The sequence below is a fragment of the Nuphar pumila genome, chromosome 7 (genome assembly GCF_984573655.1).
Source record: "Nuphar pumila chromosome 7, dmNupPumi1.hap1.1, whole genome shotgun sequence".
In the NCBI taxonomy this organism is placed as follows: Eukaryota; Viridiplantae; Streptophyta; class Magnoliopsida; order Nymphaeales; family Nymphaeaceae; genus Nuphar; species Nuphar pumila.
The window spans coordinates 93,652,403-93,680,276 of NC_143255.1; the positions used below are offsets into that span (position 1 = coordinate 93,652,403).

The 27,874-nt window shown below is 36.5% G+C and overlaps 1 protein-coding gene across 1 annotated transcript; it reads left to right on the forward strand.

The window, feature by feature from the left end:
- The first annotated feature begins 103 nt into the window (after positions 1–103).
- On the forward strand, positions 104–27,754 carry LOC149832492 (uncharacterized). Its single transcript, XM_090012483.1, has 8 exons — positions 104–814; positions 1,446–1,545; positions 4,191–4,265; positions 5,285–5,402; positions 6,962–7,056; positions 26,607–26,668; positions 26,768–26,864; positions 27,456–27,754. The coding sequence occupies exons 1-8, from the start codon at positions 582–584 to the stop codon at positions 27,507–27,509; spliced, it is 834 nt and encodes a 277-aa protein (XP_089868609.1). The 5' UTR covers positions 104–581; the 3' UTR covers positions 27,510–27,754.
- Positions 27,755–27,874: the final 120 nt, after the last annotated feature.

Consider the following 27,874-nt stretch of genomic DNA (forward strand, 5'->3'; position numbering starts at 1 on the left):
TTTGCACGCCAATCAAGAGGGGTTGTTGGTGGTGGACCAGAGAGGCAGAGAGCCGGACGGGCCGTTTTCCACAATTATTGGCATCAATGCCTTCTTGGGATTTGCACTGTTGCTGAATTCCAAGACCTCTCTTACTTAAGTTCCCCTTTCTCTCCCCCAATAAAACCAGCGGCCCCATCCCGCGTTCTCTCTCTCTCTCTCTCTCTCTCAGGTTTCCTCACTATCTTCTGTATCTACCGGCTGGACACTTGTCAATCTCTCTCTCTCTCTCTAAGGTTTTAAGAGATTCTTAGTGCTAGAAAACGAAAGATCTCTCCTTCTTTGTCTCGAGTTCCCTGGTGAGAGGGCGTGCACCTCCCTCTGACGCTCCTTTCTACGTTTCCCCGTTACTTCTCTCTCTCTCCTTTTTTAGTTGCGAAGTTTCTTTCAATGTAAGGAGAGGTACCGAGGGCGCGGAATCCGCTCTCCCCAACTCCCCTCTTGCGATTTTTTTGGAGCTCAAAGCATCCCCTCCGTCCCCTTTCTTTCAAAGTTTGTTTAGAAGATTGCAGAGCACGAGGAGATAAAAGAAAAAGGGATAAATGGCGACGAATTCGAACATGGGTTTTCACCAGGGGACGTTGATGCCCCCTCCTACGGCGTTCAATCGCCACGCCACCTCCTTCCACTCCGGAGCAACCAATAGCTCTGCTGGAATCCTCTCGCCCGACTCCGGCGGGTTCGGTGACGCTTTCTCCACGCTCAGGCGCGACGCTGGGTTGGCCGTTGAGTGGTCGCCTGAGGAACAGTCCGTACTGGAAGAAGGCCTAATCAAGTCCTCTCTCTCTCTCTCATTTTTTTTCTGTTTGATCATGTCGGTGTTCTATTTCTTTTGTTGTATTTGCAGAATTTAAGGCTTTCTTTTTTTTAATTCTTATGGTAATTCATTCTTTTGAATGACACCCATCTTGCCTAATTAATAGTGCTTCGTTTTTTCTGGCATTTTTGCCGTTGTGGATTTTGCCTTTATTCTATTTTTAGGAAATTGAAACCGGAATCATGTGAAATTTGATTTATTTGGTGTTTTTCAACATTTACTTAAACATGTTTAACGGGTCTGTTGCTTGAATTTCCTTATCCAAATGCCTGTATTGGTTGTTTAGCATTCTACTGTGTTATATGCTAGGGTCATGGTTTCTTTCCATGTTTTGGACTTTATTAACATTAAACTTTCTATAACATAAATTCAATGACTCTAGAATCTACGCTGCTATATATCGACACCAAATGCGAGCAAGTCTCTGTTGGTTTTCTACTATGTTTTTAACGTCTGTTTCAGCTCTTTGTAACTCAACATGACGTTTTCTGTTTTCATGTTTATACCAACATACATAAAACTGCTTGGTCTTGGGAATTCAAGTTTATATCACTGGGTACTCATTTTCTTCTCTCTTTTTTCCTCTCAGATATGCTGATGAGACTAATATTATGAAGTACATTAAGATTGCTGCTGACTTGCAAAATAAGACCGTGCGTGATGTTGCTCTTAGGTGTCATTGGATGACAGTAAGTTCTCTTTTTCTTTCCTTCTTCATGGATAACAAAGCCCCGGTAGTTTCTCACCATATTGCTGTGAATGGACTGTAAATTGACTATCTTAAGAGGTGAACTGAACTCGTAATTCTGAAGTTGCTTATCCTTTGATGCCTATTTTTGGCTAGTTTTTTAATGGAATTTTCTGCTGTACTTTGGCTTAGCTTTCTTCACTCTTTTTGGTGTCTGTTTGGTTGGTCTGGTGCTGTTTAAATGTGATTTGTATCGTGATCATTGTCAGCGTTCTTTTTTTTTCCTTGGATTGCGTGAGATTGGAACTTCTGTTTATCTTGGGGAGCATGAGAAATACAATTGAGGCAAAAAGTAAAAAGTATTATATTGTGATTTGTGAACTTACTTGAATAATATGGAAAATTATAGCAAAAGGTATACCATATGAAATTTCAAAGCGTTAGTTCTAGCATGAGATATCCATAAATTGCCTGCCACTATATTACCACATTTTTGAAAGGTCTAACAGAAACAGTATGTTGGTCATGGCTTGTGAGGGGGTGTGAGTGGTTGGAGATGTATGCCATGTGTTTTTTCTTGTCTGAACAGAAATGTGGTTGTGTTGCTGCCTTGCTTGTTCCTGGACGTTGTGATCTATTGGTCACAGTATGGCAATGCAGCTTGCTGGGTTGACTGTGTGAATCAACACGCAAACAGCAATCAATTCCGTGACAGATCACCCCTCTTATTATCTGACCTGGATCTGATTCTGTTTGTTTCCTACTAGCTTGGTGCTCCTTTTCTCTGGGCTATGAAAGGGAATCTTCCACTAGCGGCTATGAAAGGGAATCTTCTACTAGCTTGTTACAGGACATTATATTATGGCGTAATAATTATGTGAACTGTAGGGGCCTGCTTAGTTCTAGGGTTCTGAAGCATCGCATTTCTAGAGTTTTGGAATTTGTTTCCAGAATTTTCTGCTTGCAGGGGCATTTTGTTGCTATCCTAGAATCCTAGCATTTTCATAGTTCATTATAAGAATTAATCTGGAAAGTACCTCTCTCTCTCTCTCTCTCTCTCTCTCTCTCTCTTCAAACCCATTCCAAAGCATGACCTTTGATTTCCTATTAAGACAACATTACTCATCTATTAATTTTTTTGCTGCTTTTGTGTCCACAATTTGTTTAACTAAAAGCATGATCTTTTGCTTTTTTTTTATTGACTTAGAAAATTTAAATCATGGAGCTGAGCTAGGAAAGGCCTAGCAGTGTGCTTAGTAATGGCATTTTCTAAACTATGTATTAGATTTCCTAGTTTCCTACCATCCAGGAAACTATAGCTTAACATGATATTCTTAAGCTGGCATGAATAATGTTTCATCTCTATATGCTTAAGATGCCAATTACATGAAAAATATCTGTCCTACAGCGTGGCATTTCATCTTGTGATGGAATTATGGGTAGAATTATATACATGCATGCTCCAATCACTAGAATGAAGAATCCATTGAGATGAAAGCCTTTGCATGTGTGTTATGGTTACATGCACCCATAAATTCGTACAACATACATTTTTTTGTACATGCAACTCTCTTGTATTGGTTGAGGAAAACCAAAGATATTCATTTAAGGACTGGTTATGGATATTCTAACTTCAAATACTTACCAATCCATCCTAATCCATATGGTCTAACATTGCCAAGCCCTAGTATCCAACTTCAAATATTCATCACCAAACCTTGTTGGTTTTGGGTAATATCTGTCATTCCACTGCAAGTACATGTTTTAAGTATGTATCAGGAATTTCAGGTTGTGTGATTAGAGGTCGTCAGTGGACATTTCATGTGGCCTATTCATATGGTTGGGTTCTTATTCGTCTCTCTGACACCAAGTAAGAAGCAAAAACAGTTCAATTAAAGTTGTCCACATTGACATTTTCTCTGTGCAAGACATGCATTCTTGTCTGGAAATATCTCAGTGCTTGAGATGCAGCTTGTTGGTTTTTGAATCAACAATTTCCTTCAAATTCATTTGGGTGGGTGTAACTAGCTTGGCATTCTTATGCAGCCTATGACCTTGTGACTAGTTTCTCAAGTCCCTTTTTTTCCTTCTGTTTTTCTTCCAGATGCTACAAGAATGTGTCTGCAGAATTATACTATAATACAGCCTATCATCATATTTGTGACAATCACCTTTCTGTAACCCTGTATATGTAGGTTAGATTTGCCTTTCAGTATGAAGGGTGGTGTGCATTTTGGCTTTGTGGACTCAGGTGTTTCCTTCTCTTGTTGTTTTTGTGTCTAAATTCTACACATCATGTGTTTTATCAGTTTATGGTTACATTAGCATGTCTTTTTTGCTTTCCACCTTTCTGCTTTAGTGCTGTCTTTTTTATGCCTAGTTTGTCATTTGAAAATCCTCACATCCTAGTAAGTTGATCATGTTTTCATTGCTTGTGAATCAAATTGAGATCATCAATATTTGATGTTGTAGTTATTGCTAGATATGAAATGTATGCCCTTCCAATTTTACTTGGCAATGCTTTTTCCTTTTTCTATTTAAGTGCTAGAAGCTTTGCTTCTGCCTTTTTTTAGTGTGATCATATGGACCTTCATTCGGTCTTGAGTTCTGTCCTCATCATTAGCCTGTTATAAAACTTCATCTTAGTTACAAAGGAAGGAAAGTGGAAAGCGGAGGAAGCCAGAAGACTATTATGCTGGGAAGAAGTTAAAAGATAGAAAGGTAGATGGCTTTTTCTTCTCCCCATTTCAATCATCATCTTTTTTGATGGAGTCATTAATATCCATTTTGTAAATAGTTCATCTTTTAAGGAGATGATCCAGTTATCAATCATGTAATAATCTTAGTGGAAGTTTGACACTTTTTTTTCATATTACATAACCAATTATTGTGGATTCCTTTATTATATAAAGATTTCAACGTCTAATGATTGCAGCGACCCAACTTATGATGTCATATAAAGGCATTAACTTTAGCAATCAAACCAATAACTTGGAGTGACAAAAAACTGGAGCTTCTTCAAAGCACCATCAATCACATAAACTTTTCCACATCACTATCCTATAGTGCATGTGTCCCCATGAAAATATCCTTCAAGAAGACACTATATATGCATGCATGTATGTATATATACACATACATACATATATGTGTGTGTAACTAATAATTATGTATATATGTATGTACGTGTGTATGCAGATCCCTGCAGAGTGTGGATGTGTTTTTATTGTCTATTTTTGGATTTATAACCTGAAGAAACCGCACCTGGCACGAAGACCTGGTCGCACTGGCTCAGCCTGCCATACCTATGGTCGTCGTGCCGGCAGCGTAAAACTCCGAGTCTAGGACCCTATTTACTATTTTGTTAGATTCAATCATATCTAGCAAGGTGTAAGATCGACCTTTCAAGAGGCCAAGAGGGTAAAAAGTCAATGGTTTATATTAAACTAAGAATTTCATGGCCAAGTAGTTGCCCAAGTTATCAAATTAGGCTTGATCTTAGCATATGGGAATAGTGAATATGCTACAATAAACATATTCCAGGAGTTAGTTGTAGCTTTTGAAGATCAGGTCTATGCAAACGATCACAACAATAAGGTATCATGGTGCAGTATCATAATACACATTGATAGACTTGTTCCTTTTGTATTACTTTCATAAACCTTAAAAAATTTCTCCCCAAACATAGATCATGTCTAGGAATGTTTTTTCAAATTTCTAATCAAGCTGCAATTCTTCAGGAGAAGATTGTGGATTCTACCAGTAGGACAAACATATGCCCTGTTCCTCAGTCAAACTTGGCTACATATCCCTTCGTGATGCATCAGATGGACAACAGCAATGCCTTAATGTGCCAAGGTAGGTTATATTCTTCGTATTGCTTTTTTGGAGTCTATGCTATTGTCCTCAACTTAGCATACTTTTGGAATGTCTATTATCTTAGTGCATTTTGTATCAAATTAGGATTACTGCTTGAAAACAGGGTTCTCTTTCAACATGATGTATAAGTTTATGTTAAAGTGAAAATTGCTCTTCAATTTGGATCTCTCTCTACATAAAAAAAGCACAGGTTTGGTAGAACTAGATGTTGATGGAGAAAAAACTGGAAAGTGTAATGAAATGGATAAAATCCAATACACATGCAAGAACACACCTTCAATCAAGTTGAATGCTTGATTGAATCACCGAACCACCCACACAAGGGTCTAAAGAATGTTGTTATTGCATACTCAAAAAGTGTGTTATAATACATGGCCACTAGTGGCCTATTTATACTACAATCACCACAAGGGGGGCAGCCCAAAGTGGCTCTTGGGCTGCTCCCAACGGTTAGAATTATAACCGTTGGGAGCAGCTCCAACAGCTACTTTGGAGCTGCTCCCAAAAAGCTGCAACAATAAACAGCAAAAAGAAACAGTAAAAAAGACAAAAAAAACATGTTGTCAGTCCCTAGTGGGCTGACGCCTATTACATTGAAAAGACCGAAATACCTTCTATGAGTATTTTGGTTTACAGAAATTTATACATATACATATACGTATATGTATATATTTAGGGACCCTATTTGCTACAGATGTGATCCACATGTATCTCTTAGTGGGAATCAGCTCTGAGATCATCAAACACATAGGTAGGTTTTTATAAGGCTTCAAAAATCAATGGCCTGTAATGTGCAATATGTCACAGGGATTCGGCTAGCAGGGTGCTGCACCCGACGCGACGCGGGTGCTGGTGCGGTCAACCCGACCCTGGGTGCGGTCAACGCACCCAGGGTCATTTTGGTCCAATTTTTCAGACTTAAAAAAAAAATTGCCAAGAAAAATTTTTTTGCCCTATATGTCACAGGGATTCTCCAACTAGGTGCCGCACCAGCACCCGATGCGGTCAACCTGACCCTGGGTGCAGTCAATGCACCCAGGGTCATTTATGTCCAACTTTTGGACTTTATATATATATATATTTCCGCACCCCCGCACCCGCACCCACACCCGCACCCGCACCCATGTGACATAGTGTGCAATAGTTTCCCATGTTACAAAATCATGTTTTTGGGTAAAAAAAAACATGCTTCAAAAGCCAATACTTTATTGTACATGCTGAATCCATCTATGAGCTTTGATTGGATCGAAACAACCTGCACTATGGTGATCCAGAGGCGTCTATACATACAAATGTTTGTAGCAAATATTTTCCCATATATACATACACAGACACGTAACTTTTATTGTGCAAATTGAACACTCTTCCTACTCTTGGAAATACTGAAATGATTTTTCAGGATAACATGCCATTCTTTATCGCTTTGGTAATATTGAAATGATTTTTCAGGATAATATGCCATTCTTTATCGCTTTTCTATTATAGTTTTTTAGTCTCTGCTATCTCATTCAATTTATGAGGCAATGTTTTTTCTGCAGCAATGTCTTCAACAATGAATAGCACAACCAGACATCTTTTGGAAGAAAATGTCCGGGTATTTAACCAGATTTCTGCCAATCTTGCAGCATACAAGGTGAATTATCTAGACCTTTTATTTTATTTCTGCCATTCTTTTCTGCTACATCTTCAACCTTTAGGTTGTGTTTAGATAGGTAACAGAAGGTAGGGTCCGTAAGCTGTGGTTGGATAGGTGTGCAAAGAGGGGTTTGTAGGCTTTCTTTAGATGATGGCATTGGGAAGGATCTGCGTTAAGACTGCTTTTCCATCAATCACACCTTTCAGCATGGGGAAATTTCAATCACAGCCTATAAAATTTTGATGAAACTTTGATATTTTCATTGGACATATTCTACTCCCTTTGAAATTTCAATGTCAGCTCCAGAACATGCAAGTTCTATGAAACTCAAGCAGCAGCAGATCTAGGGACTGGATTTGAGAGAACCTGTCTGGAACCTCATAGCTCATGGCCTTCAGACTTTTGCATGGCCTGGACAGGAATGGATTTGTACTAACAGGCTGTCAGGTTGTTTATGGTCCTGCCCTTTATTAGCATCTGCACAAGGCTAGTCCTTTAACCTTCTCAAATGACCTGCTGGCCTTTTTTGGTCACTGCCCTTCCACAGAGAGAGTTTTTTCTCACTGAAAAAGCAGGAGGTCATTGGCGTTAAAGCATATCTATATATATATATATATATATATATATATATATATATATATATATATATATATATATATCTTGATGTAATAGGTAAAACCCATTAAGGGTATTTTAGCCATTTCATCCTATGTAATAGATTGTGCCCATTATGGGCACAACAGTAAAGTGTTTAGGTATTTTAGGTATTTCTAAGCTTTTGTATACAAATGTCCTTTAGCTAATAGCTAAAGGGCATTTAAGCCTTAGTATAGAGTCATTGCTAGCTGTAGGGGAGGGTCCCAAGGCCCCTGCAGCTCTATTTCTAGTTGTTGGGGAGGGTCCCAAGGCTCTCTCTCATGTCTTTGTGTATATAAGGGGGTAGAACCCTTCTTGTATTTTAAGCTTGTTCTCAAACATTCTTTCAATAAGATCCTTATATTTTTTATGTTGTTTTTCATGACCATAGGTGGCATTGTGTTTATGATTGTATCTTGACCCATAAGTGGTCTCCATTTGTGTTTGTTGTTCTTGCCCATAAGCGGCACTTGTTTGTGTTGATCCCATTTCATTACATGGTATTAGAGCCTTGATGCTCTTGGGTTGTAACTTATACATGAAGATCAAGAGTTGGATTGTGAAATTGGTAGAGCATTGGCTTGTTGCCTTGGAAAGCACACCATCAAACTTCTTCAACACATTTTTTGCAATCATCTTCTCTTCTTTTCTCTTTTTTTTTCTCGTCTCTTACTGTTTCTTTTCTTGGTATGATGGCCGAACAAGAAGTAGTTACGATTGTTCCCATCAAATTTGATGGGACAAATTATAATATGTAGGTCACCGCCATGAAAAGAATTTAGTTGGCAAAGATTTGCGGGACTATGTTGATGGATCCATATCTGAACTTCATCCTATTCTCACAAAATCTATTTGTAGGGAAGATGAAATTACCAAAGATGAGTCTCTTAAAGATAAAGAGAGAGAAAATGCTCTTTTAAACTACAAAAAAGCTATTAAATCATGGGATGTTGGACATGCCAAAGTTTTATCTTTATTTGTGGGAAGTATGTGTAAAGAACCTTGCGAAAATATATTGAAATTTGGGAGGGCCGATGAAGCATGGGTTTATTGTTAGAAATCATGTTAGAAATCATGGATTCCTCTTGTCATACACAAGACTCAGCACAGGTGGAAGGGAAAACACGTGAGGGCTGCATAATCCTCAATGAGAGGCTGTGGTATTGGGCTTCCCATCAAATACACATTGTTACAATTACTAGGGTACGAAAATACCCATCATACAACAAAGGTAATTTACAATATGCCATTAATGCTATTAATGAACATGTGTTGAAATATGTAATTAGATAAACACGAATTGGGTTTGGATAAGATCCAAACCCAGTTCGTGAATGATGACTGATTTTCATCCTCCCTCAAGTTGAACATGATTTTGACCCATGAACAACTTGCCTTTCAACATCCAGAATCTGTCCTTGATAAGCCCTTTGGTAAACAAGTCAGCAACTTGATAAGTAGTCCGAACAAATTCTGGTTCAATTTCCTTCTCTTCGACTTTTTGTCTTACAAAATGTTGATCAATTTCAATATGCTTGGCATGACTGTGGTAGATAGGATTGAATGACATGTTGATGACATTTTGATTGTCACATAAGATAATACATTTAGATATTGATTCTCCTACTTCTGTTAATAGATGTTTGATCCATATTACTTTAGTTGTAGCAGCTGCCATTGATCTATATTCAGCTTCTGTGCTTGACCTGACAATAGCCCTTTGTTTCCTACTGCTCCACGAGACAAGATTTAGGCCAACAAAAATACAATATCCTGAGACTGACTTACGCTGATCTTGGATCTCCTGCCCAGTCTGCATCTGTGTAAACAAGAAGTTCATGCATGTGATGTTCACTCATACTCTTTCTGTACAAAAGACCATCTCCAATAGTTCCTTTCAAATATCGGAGAATACGTTTAACAACTTCCATATGTCCAATACGTGGTTCATGCATGAACTGTGATACCTGATTGACTGAATAGACAATATCAGGACAAGTAAAGGTGAGATATTGAAGCATCCCTACTATCCTGCGATATCATGTAGGATCCTCATACAAATCTCCATCTTGAGAACTGAGTTTCTGATGAAGTACACTGGGCGTGCTTAGAAGCTTGCAATCTTTCATACCTGCCTTGCTTAGAACATCAATAGTATATTTATGTTGGGCAAGTGTCATGCCTTCAATAGTTCTGTCAACTTCTACTCCAAGAAAATATCCTAGCTTACCAAGGTCCTTCATCTTGAACCTGTGATTCGGGAGTTCTTTGACTTGTTCAATATGTTCATTAGAGTTACCTGTAATGATAATGTCGGCTACATATATCAGTAACAAGGTAATTGTGTCTTTATATTTGAATATGAAAAGAGAATGATCAAGAAGAGATCGACTAAAACCATATTTCTCTATTTCAACAGAAAAACTGTCAAACCAATATCGAGAGGCTTGCTTCAGACCATATATAGCTCTTTTTAATTTACACACATATTCTTTGGAGTTTCCTTCTGCATATCCAGTGGGTTGCTCCATGTACACTTCATCCTTTAGAGTTTCATGTAGGAATGCATTTTTTACATCCAGTTGACTGATAATCCACTGATGCTCAATAGCCAATGATAGTATGATTCGAATAGTGCCCATTTTCACAACCGGACTGAAGGTTTCATCATAATCTTGTCCTTGCTCCTGAGTGAATCCCTTGGCGACTAGTCTAGCCTTATAGCACTCAATAATACCGTCCGGCTTATACTTTACTTTATACACCCATTTGGACCCAACCACATTTCGATTATGTGGTCTGGGAATAATCTCTCAAGTGCCACATTCATGAAGAGCCTCCATTTCTTCATTCATAGCTTCAATCCATCGCTTAGAATTTGCTACTTGATAAAATATAGTGGGTTGATCTTCCTTACCTAAAGAAGATGAGAAGAGTTGGAAATCCATAGTGAAATTCTCATAACTTACCCATCGATCAATAGGATGTCGGGGTCGAGTGGATCATCTGGGGACAGATGATAGAGTAAAATCCGAAGAAGAATGCATCTCCTGATCAGAGTTGGGGAGAGTCCCCTTCTCACGTCGAGAGTAAACAATGCCTTTATACCTTTCGGGCGGCAAGAGTGGATCCGAAATGACACTTTCCTGAGTCCTTTCTACAACATCGGACATGTGGCCCTTAACTCTTTGATTACTGAAGGACAAACATCACCAACACTAGAAAAAAGGTCAGAGTTCAACCAGGGGTGATAAACTTCAATTTCAGGGGGAGTGTTAACATTGTGGTCAAAATTCAATTTATCAAATACAACATTCCTGGATATTTTGATACGCTTGCTCACGGGATCATAGCATTTGTACCATTTATGATCATCAGCATACCCAATAAATCTACACTTCAAGGCCTTATCCTGAAACTTGTGTCGCATTGAACTGTCAACATGAACATAACATACACACCCGAATACTCGCAAATCATGATAATTTGGATGAACACCATGTAAAGAAAAGTAGGGTAATTTGTTTTCCAAGATATTTATGGGCAACTGGTTGATGATATGAATGGCTGAATGAAAAGCCTTTGCCCAGAAGGTAACTGGAAGGTTACTATTATGCATCATGCTCATTGCACTCTCGACAATATGGCAATGCTTTCGTTCAGCAATCTCATTCTGTTGAGGTGTATGAGGACAAGACACCTGTCTACGTATTTCATTTGTCTGGAGAAAATTAATAAAGTCATTTGAGGAGAATTCACCCCCTGCATCACATTGGAAACAAAGGATATTATCAGAGAATTGATTTTGAACAAAAGAATGAAATTTCTGAAATGACTTGAATGTTTCAGATTTGCATTTCATAAAGAAAATTCATGTATACCGAGAATAACTATCAACAAAAATGAGATAATATCTAATGCTAGACATCGAAGAAACTGGGGCTGGACCCCAAACATCAGAACAAATAATTTCAAATGGTCTTGAAGCTCTTTTATTAATAGAATGAAATGAAAGAACATGACTCTTACATTGAAGACAACTAGAACACTTTTTATCATTGACATTGAAACTTAAACTTGACTTGGGAATAAGGCTGCTTGAAACAAGCTTTTCAATGAAACCACTACTACAATGACCTAAACGACCATGCCAAAGATCCGGCTTATTACACTCAAAAAGACTAAAAACATTCTTAGGAGGAACTGAAGAAGAAGATGATGTGAGCTTCAAGGTGGAAGGATTCTCTTGGAACACGTACATATTTCCTTGTCATTTTCCTTCAGCGAACGTTGCCCTCGTATGAAGGTCCTTGACATGAACAGAAAAATGAGTAAACTCAACTGAAGCATCGATGTCATCTACAAGTTTAGAGACAAAAACAATATTTTTCTTGATATTTGGAGCATAAATGACATTTGAAAGAGCAAGAGAAGAGGTAGACATAGGAATGACAGAGTTTCCAATGTGAGAAATACGATGGTGAGACTAGGGTTACCGGAAGCGCCTAGCTAAAAGGGGAAGCGCGGAACGTCGCGCTTTCGAAGCGTGGGGGGAAGCGTCCCCCTTTTTTGGGAAGCGCGCTTCCCTTTAATGGGGGACGCGTTTCCCTTTAATGGGGGACACGCTTCCCTTTAATGGGAAGTGCGCTTCCCATCACGCTTTCCCCTCGCTTCCTCCACGCTTCCCCCTCGCTTCCCCACGCTTCCCCTGTTTTTTTCAATTTTTTGTATTTTTTATTTTTTATTTTTATTTTTTTCGCTTCCCCCTCGCTTCCGAGACACTTCCTAGGTCGCTTCCGAGACACTTCCCGAATCGCTCCTAAGTGGTCCCACGCTTCCCCGCTTCCTAAAATTTTGAAAGTGCCTCGCTTCCCGCTTCCGCTTCCCGTATCGCTTCCCGCTCCCGCTTCCTCAACTGGCAACCATGGGTGAGACCCATCTTCAATGACTATACTATTTCTACCAGCATAAGGAATAAGAGTTAGGAGCTTACCAGCATCACCAGTGACATGAGTGGTTGCACCAGAATCAACATACCAAGTGCCTTGATAATTTTGTTTCAAATTCAATTCAGCTAGAGCAGATAGTAATAACTCCTTGACTTCGCCACTAATTTTCAATTTGTCTGGCATTTTGTTGGTTCCTGGTTGTTTGCCTTTATTTTGAGGGTTAAACCAGCAATTAGCTTTGATATGCCCCCTTTTATTACATAGAAAACGAGTTGGTATTGATCTTTGCCTCTATCCATTGGGTGGAATATTGGGTGTAGGTAGGATGCCACGACTTCCTGTCTATTTCTTTATTGACCCCCTCTTTTCCGAAAATCAAACCTACCACGTCCTCGTCCATAGACAACTCCTGTGGCAAGGACATCGTGTGCTCCAACTTAGGCATAAGTATCTTCAGAAAATCCCTTCAAGGTCATCTCATACTGTAAAAGCTTGGCACGCAGATCTTCAAATGTAGGTAAATTTGACAGACACAATAAAGAAGTAACCATCATATGATAATCCGATCCCAGTCTACTCAAAGTTTGTTGAACCATATCTTTGTCGCTAACTGCGCATCCCACGATGGCCATCTGATCTGTAATGGTCTTCATTTTGTTCAAGTACTCCATGATAGTCATGGAGTCCTTCCTCAGCATTTGAAACTCTTTCTTTAAAAATAATACTCTGGCCCGAGAAACTTGAGAATATGTCTGAACCAATCGGTGCCATAATTGCAGTGCGGAGCAGTCATCTGGAATTGCCACAAGCACTTCCTGTGACAATATAGAAGTAATATAGACGACCAACGCCTGATCTCGCTTCATCCAGGACACATACTCTGGATTTCTAACATAGGTAATAGAAAGATCTCCCTCACAATTCTTTTCTTGCGGTATGAACTCTGGAGGAACAAGAACAAAACCATCCAAATGTCCAGAAAGATCCTGACTTCTTATGAATGCTATGATTTGTCGCTTCCAAGTTAGAAAATTGGAATTGGTCAATTTCTCAGACACGAGTTGACTAAGAAAGTTTGAGGAAAGACCAGACTGAGAGTGAGGAGAGGAATCCATATTCTATCAAAACCAAAAGAAATAAGAAAGAATAGGGAATAAGAAAATGGCTTTATATTGAATTGTAATAAAATTCAGAACAAAAACTTGATATCAGAAAATTTTGCTCCCACCGTCTTTTTTTTTTACCGGAGGCAGGAAGCCAGAACTATGCAGTGAGAATCTGTTCTGAATTAAAACTCAATCAGAGGGGCATGTTACCTTGAAAATAACATATTTTCTTTGAGAAAGTATAGACAGACAGTGCAAAAACAGATTGCACAGATAGAAAAGAAGACAGATCTAGTGCAAAAACAGATTGCACAAATAAAAAACAAGTCAGATCTGGGATCACTTCCAGATCTGTATCAGATGTGCCCTCAAGGTGCAAAAGAATATGACGTGATCTTATTGAAGCTTTGAAATCACGCAAAGATCAAATGATTCAAATCCGATCTTGCGTGATTTTCTGAAACTGTTGATATATAAGAACACGTGCAACAGTGAGACAATATGGAGACGTGAGCAGGAAATGCACGCGAGCAAAAAATCAGCAAACAGAAAATCTGGGTTTTGTATAGGAGAAGGAGATCAGCAAACAGAAAATCTGGGTTTTGTATAGGAGAAGGAGATCAGCAAAACAGCAAACAGAAAATCTGGGTTTTGTATATGAGAAGGAGATCAGCAAAACAGCAAACAGAGAATCTGGGTTTTGTATAGGAGAAATATGTTGGGGAAGGAGATCTGTAAAAGAAAGAAGAAGATCTAGGAGATAAGGAAGCTTTATCGTTCATAAGAAGATCATGATCCTTAAGGTTGGATCTGAGGCTCTGATACCATGTTAGAAATCATGGATTCCTCCTGTCATACACAAGACTCAGCACAGGTGGAAGGGAAAACACGTGAGGGCTGCAAAATCCTCAATGAGAGGTTGCGGTATTGGGCTTCCCATTAAATACACACGGTTACAATTACTAGGGTACGAAAATACCCATCATACAACAAAGGTAATTTACAATATGCCATTAATGCTATTAATGAACATGTGCTGAAATATGTAATTAGATAAACACGAATTGGGTTTGGATAAGATCCAAACCCAGTTCGTGAATGATGACTTCTTTTCGTTTATATCAAACAAACTTATACCCAACATGATGATGCTCATAAATAAGACTTGCAAGATAAGATTTACAATTGCAAGCAAGGAGAAAGAAGTGTTAAAGAGCACTATGGTACTATCAAAAGACTATGGGACCAAATGGCTAAAATAGAGCCTATTTGGGATACCATTGATGATGCTCGTCGTAGGAAAAATCAAATCCTTAGTGAGCAATTTTTTCAATTTATGAGAGGGCTTAGGCCCGAATTTGAATATGTTCGAGTTTCTATCATCCACAGGAACAAAAATCAAGAGGGTCTTCTTTCTTTACATGAGATTCTAGCCCAAGTTTGCATGGAAAAGCAATTCTAAAATCCATGACCGAATCTAGAGAGTCTAGGTACAATGTATTGGCGGTTGATAGACCCGGTGCCAATACTTATTCTTATAAGCCTCCTCACTTATATAATAATAATTCTTGGAAATCAAGGAGCAATGATAGGAGGTATGATGAGAGAAATGATACAAAAAGAAAAATTACTTGTCATAACCCTAGAGAACCAGGGGACACCAAACATTTTTTGCCCTGAATTAAAAAAAGATGAGAAAATAGTAGTTACCCTAGAAGCTCATTAAGAAAACAAGGAATCCTCCAACTTTGATTATCAAGGCATGTCCTTGTCTCAACTTGCAAAACCTTTACAATCGCTCAAAGGTCCATCCTCCTTAACTGGTGTCGCAACCTCCTCCTCCTCCTCACCTCCCGGTAAGACTTCTTGGCTCGTAGATTTCAGTGCTTCATTTCATATGACTCCTAATAGTATTAGCCAGGCTCTCTGATTGTGTTGCTAACTCAAGTAGATATAATGTTTTTATTATGGGTGGATCCTCTCTTGGAATTAAAGGAATTTAAAATTTTCAAATTCTTCAAAACTTTCTATTAAAAAAATCAAAATTGTTTTGAAACTTAACTTAAATCTTCTTTCAATTTCCCAAATAATTAACCATGGTTGTAAGGTCTCCTTCACATCAAACCTTGTTTTATACAGGATCTCCAGTCCGGCAAGCAAATTGGGGAAAGACATAGAGAATGAGATATTTACTGCATGGACCAGTTGATCATTGTCAAAGATTTATTTTGCTTCAATATAAAAAAATTAGACATTTTTTTATAGCATCAAAGATCGGGTCATCATAGCATTTCTAAATTATCCAATGTATTTCATTTGAGAAAATTTTGTAATGAAAAATTCCAATATACTAACTGTATTCTTGGGAAAATAAAAGTCATTCCTCATCAAGAGAGAACTTTTGTTGCTTCCAAACCACTTGAATTACTACACTCGAATTTTTTGGGTCCTGCTCCTATTGCCTCTAAAGGAGGATTTACTTATTATGTGATATTTGTGGATGATTACTTTCGTTTCACTTAGATTTTCTTTCTTCTGCATAAATATAAAGTTTTAAAAACTTTCAAAACGTTTCACAACCTTGTTAAGAATTTTCTTAAAACCAATATTTCTATTTTTTGGTCTAATTCAATGAGAGAGTATATGTCAAAAGACTTTAAAAATTATTAGGAGAATCATGACATTTTACATCAAAGATCTTGTGTACACATGCCTCAGCAAAATGGTTTGGTTGAAAGGAAACACAGGCATATAGTGGAAACCACTAGAACTTTGTTTATATCTAAACATGTCTCAAAACACTTTTGGGTTGAAGTTGCGCTTACCTCGGTTTATCTCATAAACAGACTTCTTTCAACCAAACTTTAAAATATTTTTCTCTATGAGAAACTTTATAAAACTACCCCTGACTATTTCAAACTAAGGACTTTTGGTTGTAAATGTTTTGTCCTTACAAATAAAAATGACAAACTTCCACCAAGAGTCATTCCTTGTGTTTTTCTTGGTTATAGAGAAACCCAAAAAAGATTTAAATGGTATGATTTTAAATATGATAAGCTCTATATATCAAGGAATGTTACTTTTATAGAGCAAACAAGTTTCTTTGATGTGCCTATTAAAGAAAAAAATGATTACTATTTTCTTGAATTACTTTCTAAATATAATGATGATATATTAAACAATGTTGTTAATGATGAACCTCGATCCAACATATAGTATGGTGAGTCTAATGGTGAACCTCCAGTTATCCAATATGAAAGAAGAACTCGTGATAGACATCCAAATGCCTTAGAACAATATTCTAACATAGAACCAAGCACTCTTAGGAAATCAACCTGAATTCATAGGCCTCCAGATAAATTTGTATCATGTGAAAACTTTGTTTCTCAATATAGAGCTTGTCTAGCAAAGTTTTTTTCTTATTTTGAACCCTCTTCATACAATCAGGCCAAAATTTGTCCCGAATGGATGAGTGCTATGAATGATAAAATACAGGCCTTAGAAAAATAAAAAACCTAGAATATAAGAAGTCTTCCTTATGGAAAGAAGACAATAGGTTGTAGATGGGTCTTTAAAATTAAAACCAAGAGTGATGAAACTTTATAAAAGGTTAGATTAGTGACCAAGGGTTACTCTAAGGAATATGGTATAGATTATGATGAAACTTTTGCCTCAGTTGCTAAGATGACTTTCGTTAGAACTCTTATAGTTGTCATTGTCATTAGATGTTGGCCTATTTATTAAATGGATGTCAAGAATGTCTTCCTTAATGGTGAATTGAAGGAAGAAGTTTATATGGACCCATCACCTAGATACGAGATTCCTGTTGGAAGGGTACTTCACGTAAGGAAAGTCATTTATAGTTTGTAACAAGCGCCTAAAGCCTAGTATGATCGTTTTAGTTCTGTTATGATGAAATTAAGCTTTATTTCATGTTATACTGACATTGATATGTTTATTAAGAAATTTGATGCAGGTATTGTTATCCTTCTCTATGTGAACGACATGATCGTCATTGGAGGAGATAAACAAGAAGTTAATTTTATTAAAAATATTTTAAACAAAGTTTTGAAATGACTGATTCAAACTTTCTTAGATATTTTTTAGGGATTGAGGTTGCATATTCTGCTCGTGGCTATTTTCTAACTCAATCTAAGTTTGCTTCTAACATCATAGATAGTCTGGAATTATAGATGAGAAAAGGGTGGATACTCATAAAGTGATAAATGCAAAATTGAAGATAGATGATGGTACATCTCTGGATGATCCTACTCTTTACCACCAAATGATTAAGACCCTGACATACTTGACTATTACCAGACCTGATATCTCACATGCAGTTCATACTACCAGTCAATTCCAACATTCTCTTACCACTGTGCACATGAGCGCCATCATGCATATCATTAGATATTTACAAAATTCTGTTTAAAAGGGATTGTTTTGTCTTCCTCTTTCTCACTCGAATTAATTGTTTGTACTGACTCCGACTGAGGAGGAGATCCTAATGATAGACGGTCAACTACAAGTTTTTGTGTGTTTATAAGTGACTAATTGGTGTCTTGGAAATGCAAAAAGCAACAGGAAGTGTCATTATCATCTATCGAAGCTGAGTATCGTGCGATGACCACTACATCATCTGAAATTATGTGGTTGAGAAGATTGTTGAAACTTGAAAGACATGGAGGCGTATATGTAATCACCCTAAAGGTTATGTTGTAACAATAAAAGCGCTATATACCTAGACGACAATGACACGTTTTATAAGCACACCAAACATATTAAAATGGATTGCTATGTTCATGAAAAGTACCTGAAATTTTAGTTGGCCGACTTCTTTACGAAAACTCTTCATTCTCTCCGGTTTCATTTCTTGCTTGACAAACAAGTTTGAGAAGTGTTAAAGTATATATATATATACTTTTTGTTAGTGTGTATGAACATATCTACATACACATGTTAATGTGTGTATATATATTTCTTGATGTAATATATAAAACCCATTAGGGGTATTTTAGTCTTATTCTATGTAATAGATTGTGCTCATTATCTGTCACATGGGTGGGGGTGCGGCAAATATATATATATATATATATATATATATATATATATATAAAGTCCAAAAGTTGGACATAAATGACCCTAGGTGCGGTCAACGCACCCAGGGTCAGGTTGACTGCATCGGGTGCCGCACCTGCATGCACACCCGCATCGCGTCACATCGATGCGGGTGCGGCACCCAGTTGGCCGAGTCCCTATGACATAGGTAGGTATTTTAGGTATTTCTAAGCTTTTGTAAACGAATGTCCTTTAGCTAATCGCTAAAGGGCATTTAAGCCTTTGTGATAAAGTTATTGGGACCTCCCCAACAACTCTATTTCTAGCTGTTGGGGAGGGTCCCAGGGCTCTCTCTCATGTCTTTGTGTATATAAAGAGGTATAACCTCTCTTGTATTTTAAGCTTGTTCTCAATCTTTCTTCCAATAAGATCCTTATATTCTTTATGTTGTTTGTCATGCCCGTAAGCGCCATTGTGTTTATGATTGTATCTTGACCCATAAGTGGTCTCCATTTGTGTATGTTGTTTTTGCCCATAAGCGACATTTTTTTGTGTTGATCCCATTACATTACAGTTAGAAGAAGAGGGTAAGGGAAGTCAAAAGACTAAAAACTTATTGGGGAGTAGAGAGAACGATGAAGAAAGAGAATTTAATGAACCCTGTAGATTGAAAAAGACAGCGGTATCTTTTCGGATACCTCCCTTTGACTGTAGCTAATCTTTATCCATTGTCACCAATGGCTATCACCATCCCAACTCCTAACTAAAGAGGAAGTGGATAAACTAGAGATTTAGGGTGTGAAAGTTATGATTCCTCTTTCTCTCTTTTTTTTCTCCTTTCTTTTTTGAACTGCATACAGATGGACCTATTAGGGTTTATGAGGCCACCAAGGTCTATGTCTTCAGACTGGCCCCAAAATGTCAGCCTAGACCAGGCCAGGTCACCACGATCCAGTGGGCAGCCCAACCTTGTACCTGCCCTTAGATCCAAAGTCATCCACAAGGACTATATGCTGTTTTTCTTTTCTGTTTAACACTACTTGATGTAATTTCGTAAAATTTCTATGGGATTTAAAGGTGCTATTTAGATTTCAAGTTTTTGGATTGCAGTATTCTCTTCTCATCATAGTTAATCTTCTTATAAATTAATAAAGCATGCAGAAACCAATGGAAAATAAAATAAACTTATGGATAGAAAAGAAATGTGTACGGAAGACTATTGGTTAAATAAAAAGGTATTGACCCTATCCTTGGACTGTCAAGGTTGACTTGTTAGGTCAAATTAGGGTATGACCTGGTTCCAACCCTAATCATGCATAATCAATATCTCGTAAAGTATTCAGGTTGGTCTCACAGGATTCAAGTGTGCAGACTTCAGGTATTGTTTATGAAATTTTGTATCAGACTGAGGTCCAACCGAGTTTCAATTAAGATCCATTGTTTTCAATTTAAAAAAAATGAGAAGTTGAAATTTCATTGTATCTGGTTTACGTTATCTATATTCAGATTTTTTTGGTTCTTAATGCAAGATCCGGTTGGACCCAAACTTGTGCACGGTACCAGCATCTCAAAGTCAGATCTGGGCCTGGACCCCACATGAGTCCAATGCAGGTGTCACAAAAATGACACGGATCCCAATACACTCCATAATGGACTTCAAAATACAATACATTTGGATAAAAACATAAGTAAAGGATATATGAAAAAGTAAATGAATAACTTTATTCAGAAAAATTACATTGGTGAATGACTTTAGTCATAATGGATACTAAAAATAAAAAGAAAAAAATACATATAAACCTTACTACAAATACGCTCAACACACAAACCTAATCTACCCATTACTACTCTATCTCTCTTACACATGCACACACATCCTTTTTTATAGAGGAGGAGGAGAGAAAGAAGTAGAGGAAGAGAGAGAAGAAGCCCTCTCAAATAACTAAAGGGAGAGACCTCCCGATGGCTAGAACTCTAGCTGTTGTGACTAGTCCCCTATATATATTTATAATAAATATATATATAATTTAAATATATACATGTAATATTATATAAAGATATATACATAAACATCTCTATGTACAAACAATATACGTGTATATATATATATATATATATATATATATATATATATATATATATATTATATACACACACAAAAGAGTGCATTGATCTTAAACACCCCCCCCCCCCTCAAATTTACACTAACTCATTGTAAGTTTGTAAATACAAACAAATAACCCTTTACATAAAATATCATCATTTTTCTTCATCAAGATCTTCTATTTGTTGCTTTCTTAAGGGGTGCTCTTAATCTTCAATCATAGTCTTTAAATTTTTCAATATCATGTGAGAACCGGTAAATAGAGCTCACAAATTTTTTTTTACTATACACATATATATCATAAGAAGATTTGAAAAGATTAGTAATTATATATTATGGAGAGAGGATGGTCAAGCACACATAGTAATACCATTTAACACAAACAAATCATATGATAAATTTTTTATCACTTTAATCATTCATGAGAACATGCATTATTTAAAGTGAATACACATTTATCACATAAAAGACATGATCATAAATAAATAATTCACAAAGGAGTTAAAATCACATAACAATTTTACACAGGGGAAGACATAAAAAACAAGTGCTAAGAAACATTAATTTTTTTAAATATTATACCATGTGCCAAATACACACAATAGCCACTATGGACATACACGTAAGAGATTTCACTAATGAAATGCTTAGAAAAACATGTAGTGAAATATCCAGAATTACAAAAACAAAGTACAAAAGTACATAAGTCCAAGCATGGACAATACAAAGGCACAATACAAGCACAAAAGTTTATAAGCACAAGTCTATTATGGGACAATACAAAGAGCCAACAAAGGGCAACACAAGCAAAAAAATATATATTTGTTTATTGAATATATGCTTGAGAAAAATATAACCTTATGAAAATTATGCTAGATAATTAATCATGGAATAACTCATGCAACTAAAGCATATACAATACAAAATGTATGAAAATATTTTAACAACTATTCCTCATAAAAGAGCAAATGAGTTTAGAAAAATTACCAAGAGATTTTAAAAATCTTATACATTATAATTAATGAATTTTGCAAATTAAAACACTAGTTTGACCATCACAACAATCTTCTCACTAGATCTCTAATCCTCAAAAATCAAGTGTATCAACTACTAAAACAAGAGCATATACATAATGTTACAAAAAAGTCAAAGACACACATAAAGGTGTGTATAAACATCTCTCGTCTACATACAATGACACTTAAAACAAGTGTATCAAGGACTAGAACAAGTGCATAATCACAAAGTCAATGATGGTCTAAAATCATACACGAAGGTGTGAATAAATACCTCTTGTCTACATATAATGACACTCAAAACAAGTGAATCAACGACTAAAATAAGTGCATAATCACAAAGCTAAAGATGGGCTAAAATCATACACGAAGGTGTGAATAAACATCTCTTGTCTACATATAATGACACTAAAAAATAAGTGTATCAACGACTAGATCAAGAGTATAATCATAATACCAACAATGGGCTAAAACACACATAAAGGTGTGAACAAACATCTCTTGTCTATATATAATGACACTCGGGTAAGAGGCATAAAAAAGAGGACACTCGAGGTAAGAAAGCTTGTAATGAAAACACGCTAATGTTATTAATACAAATATCAATTTTAACAATCTTTTGAAATACCATGGTTTCAAAAATATATAGCCATCACAGATAAAGAGTTATAAGCATCCATAATAACAATGGTCATACAACAAATGAATGATACAACACACTCAGATACAGATATCAAACAACTGTCAGTTAGAGTCAAACCATAAGTTGACAATCTAAACTGACATAAAACGAGGTGTACACAACTTACCCCAAGAAACATCTTTGAATCAACAAAAGCATATATAGATTCAAAGACCAATCAACTATCAATCAGATCCAAGTCTGGTGTCAACACGAGACTCATAAACTTTTATGATTGCAGACTAATAAGATGATTTGATGTGCACACATAACTCACCTCAACGACTAACTCAAAATACCAATAATAATAAGTTCAGAGGCCAATCAAACCTATGACAAGTGACAACATGTCACTCATAACCCTTGAAAATCTAGATTGATAAGATGACATGAGGTGCACACATAACTCATCTCAACAACTAACCCTGACCCAACAACAAGGCCAAAAGAGATGATGCATCATATAAAATTCTGTGATGGATAAAATCAATGTCATAAGAAGGCAATAAATACTTACGAAAATCAATTTCCAAATAGGTGAGTTCATATTTTTAAACGAGTTTCAAATCAAATTCAATAAAGGCAGATGAAAACTTTAGCATGAATATAGTGAAATAATATGCACAACAATATGTCAATTGATGCAATACATGATGACCATTTTCACAAATTTAAACAAGCAAGCAATCGACAAGGATCATGCTCAATTTAAGCAATCAACATAGAGGATGAAATTTTTAGAAATTTTTAGATTACCCTTCATAAATTCTCCAATCAGGGGACACGTGCACCAAGGCACACAAATTCAATAAAAGGAGACAAGAATAATAGTTTTAAGAAACTTAATCTAAATTATAAGTCTACTATAAGACAATGAAGGCACATATGTAGAGATTCATGAAGATGCTTCATATAGATATTTAATCTAGGTTGTCAAGCTGAGAAGTGGAAGCTGAAAACAATATGGGAAGCAAAAGCGAGAAACAATGCATTCTCAAATGTATAGGAAGTGGGAAGCGAGAAATAAGAAAAAGCAATATAAGAATTGATTGGGAATCAAAATGGAACACAAATAAAAACTAAAATAAAAGTGAGTATTCTAAAATTTCATGACTTTTACTATAAAAATTAAATTTTTAACAAAATCTAAAAATGATGATTGCGAATTTAGAGAAACCACATGGAAGTGAGTGAAAAGCGTGAGACGAAACACATAAAAAACATGAAAAGTAAAGTGAGAAAACATATAATAAGAATAGATGAAGTGTGTGAAAAGCATAGGAGGAGCGTGGGAGAATGGAGATTTTCATCAAGTTTTGGAAGCGAGGAGTATCGTGCTTCCAAAGCGAGTTTTCGGGAATCGGGCCTCCCACTTATCTAAGAAGCTTTTAGTAACTTTGTATTTAATACATAATCTTCTCTAATCACAAACTCACATGTCATATAACAAATATGAAATTTCTAAGAAGCATGATATAAAATATCAAAGTGTGAGAGAGAAACCACTAGGAGTTGCAAGAGTGCACAAGTACCCAAATCAATAAATCACCACTGGACAAAAACACATAAAGTCACAAGGACTAAATGATAAGTATAAAGGAAAAAATTAAGTTTTAACAATGTTCAAAGGAAGCATAAACACAATAATCTTCTAAGAGAAGGATACAACTCACAATAAGGAAACACATTTATTATTTTAAAATATGCATTCGAGTATATGATAACAAGCCATGCTTAAAACTCATAAAAATTACTTGAGGCATATACCAAAAGATTTTAAAAATTATTAATTTGTAAATAATCTTACTTAATAAGTTGTATAATGATAGTCATATCACTCACACGTATATGAAATAACACATTCATATCATGATAGAAAAGACCTCTATGAGAGAATAATATTTTGGTTTCATAATTAAAAGTAACCTAAAGAAACATCACAATATATTAACAATCTCAAGATAGTCCATATATACACATACATTAAAAAACACTCAAACATGAAATTTAATATTTTGCAAAACATGAACACATATAGGATTTTAAGAATTCACATATCTTTGCAAAAATGTAGTTTTTCAACATATATTTCATATATCAAAAGATAACAATCTCTATATATTCTAATTTTAAAAAAAACATGTAATATTAACATAACCCATTTAGAAAAACCACCTACCATACATATAAAGGTAGAGAGACAAAGATACATACACAATCATAAATATGAATCCTTTCTAAGACCATGATGTCAAGGTTAGAATATCATGTCATGAAATGACACGAGTCCCAATACACTCCATAATGGACTTCAAGAACACAATACATTTGGATAAAAAATATAAGAACTAAAGGATACATAAAAAAGTAAATGAATAACTCTATTCATAATGGGCATTAAGAAAATAAAAGGAAAGTTACATTGGTGAATGAATAACTTTAGTTATAATGAACATTAAAAATAAAAATAAAAATAAAAAATACATATAAACCTCACTAGAAATACCCTCAACACACAAACCTAATACTACTCATTACTCTCTCTCTCTCTCTCTCTCTCTCTCTCTCTCTCTCTCTCTCTTACACATGCACACACATCCCTTTTTATAAAGGAGGAGAGGAAGAAGTAGAGGAAGAGAGGGAAGAAGCCCTCTCAAATAACCTATGCCACATGGGTGCGGGTGCGGGGGTGGGGCAAATTTTATATATATATATATATATATATAAAATTTGTGCAGGAGAGGGGTTGAGCCCCCTCCCTGCGCCCTCTTTGTGCAGGGGAGGGGTCGAGCTGATGACTTGTGGAGCCTGATTTAGAGTTTTTGCCCTTGCAGAAAGGGGGGTCCAGGGGCTCCCCCCAACGCGGGTCCCGCTGTGTGGTTAGTGGGCGGGGGTCTCTGGGGGGCAGCGCCCCCTAGAACAATTTTTTTTTAATAAAAAAAAATTGGACACAAATTTTTTTTTAATAACGTCGAGTCGCATCGACGCGGGTGCGGCACCCTGCTAGCCGAATCCCTGTGACATAGCAAATAACCAAAGGGAGAGACCTTCCAACGGCTAGAATTCTAGCCGTTGGGACTAAGTCAACTCCCATATATATATATATATATATATATATATATATATATATATATATATATGCACACACACACAAAAGAGTGCATTGATCTTAACAGCAGGTCCTACCTGTTGGCAACCCCAGCTTTAGCCCTTCCAAGATGCTGCACACACATTTTTACTCCCTCTTAGAAAGGCTCTTTTTTATCGAATACTGATAATAAGATTCTCATATTGGTTTTAAGAAAGTTAAAATGTTAAATTTATGTGGCTTCACATAAAAGGAATCTGATCTGATATGCATTCAACACATAACGTGACAAAAAGCAAAGACCGATAAACCGTGTATATAGGTAATAGGACACCTTCTGGAAAATATGCAATTGATTTTCTGTATGTCTAAATATGTGAATATATTATCCCAGTAGCGAAGGCCGTTTAATATATCAATAGGTGATTAAAATATCATGCAATAAAAGAGTGGCAGATGCTTGCTTTGATATTTTGCTGAAGGAAAGGAAAACAGGAAGTATGTTATGTAGTTTTTTTTACAACTCATTCTTTTCACTGTTTGGTTAATTATGGTGCTTCTTAGAACAGTTTCAAATGAACACCTCTGGCAAACCATTTGGGCCGTATCTTCTGCGAGCAACTGTCCATGATATCATGTTTCTCATGGGAATATTAATGTCAACTGTACTTAGTATCTAGTCAGTTTAAAAGTTTTTAAGTTGAAATACATGTTCCCCTTCTATTTTGATGTTACTGCAGATTCATATAATTGCTCAACTATCTTAACAATCGGATTTTCATGTAAATTCTTCTAATTCTTCTAATTCTTCGGTAGATTTGGATGAATCAATTTGCAATATAGTTACACTCTGCAGGAAAGCTCATTTTGGTTCCAATTAATGTGGAGTTTCTTTTTAAATTTATCAGGTACAGGACAATATTGATCTTTTCTGTCGTAGCAGAAGCAATATTGAAGCTATCCTAAATGAGTATGTCAGCATGCATTGGTGTTTCCTCGTCCTGATTTATATTCTTATGTGCTGTTTCTGATTTCTATCTTGTGGATGGTCCTGCTTAAATGTGTACAGCATGAGTGAGATGCCCGGGATAATGAGTCAGATGTCCTCGTTACAGGTCACAATCAATGAAGAACTTGCAAGTACCATTCTGCCCAATAGCACTCAGGTGACTCTCTCTCTCTCTCTCTCTCTCTCTCTCTCTCTCTCTCTCTCTCTCTCTCTCTCTCTCTCCATGTGCTTATTCCAATGTTTTAAACCATGAAATTAAGTGCATTGCAGGGGTTTATCTGAATAGCCAGTGTTTGTGCTGGTTATTTAAAAACTATACAGCAAGTGACATGAATTCAAATTTATAATGTCCTGTGCCAAGACTGTTTCTAACATCTCAGCGACTTGAATTTTTCGGCTTAAACAAAATTATGCCCAGTTCTTGGCCATTTCCTCAGTGTTAACCAGCATTAAATTCCTGACCCTTGCATGAGTTGTGCTGAATCAGCCCCAAATTTTAGTCAAATAGTCTTACATGAACATCGGGTTCATCGAGCTGAGCTGGATGCTCTTTGGTGCTGTTGGTGCAAGTCTCATTTTGCTAGGTCATTCAGGTGGTGGCGATCCAGTCTGATTCTGACTAGACTCCTATATCTGTTCCATGATCTTAACCTTTTCCCATTTCAGTGTGGAGTTTACATTTCTTCAAAACTGTCTAGCTTCTAGATTGGTTGAATTTGCTTGGAGAACTTATTTATCTTGTGATTAGGGGGCCTTATATTGTGATCCTGCAATTCACTTGAAGCAAGAGCTGATGAGATGATGGGCTAAAAAAAGAAAGATGGTCGATCTGCGAGTAGGATGACCTGATAGTGTAAAATACAAGAGCCGGTTGGAGCTACTTCAAATGTATGTAACACAACGCTATACGCACACACACACAACGCCCACCTGAGAGTGCACCTATGTGCACATGCAAGCATGCAAGGCCTCATTTAGAGCACTGCAAATGTAAGTTACTTCATGAAGCTGCTGGAAATAAAATATATGTTTTGCCCTTTCCTCCTATTGCTAAATTCTCCATGTTCCGTTCATTCTGACAATCGCTTTTTCATGGGAACCTGAGAATCCCCTGAGAAAGCTCAAATCTCAAATCATTCTGATTCCAAATCAGAGGGCAGTTGAGGT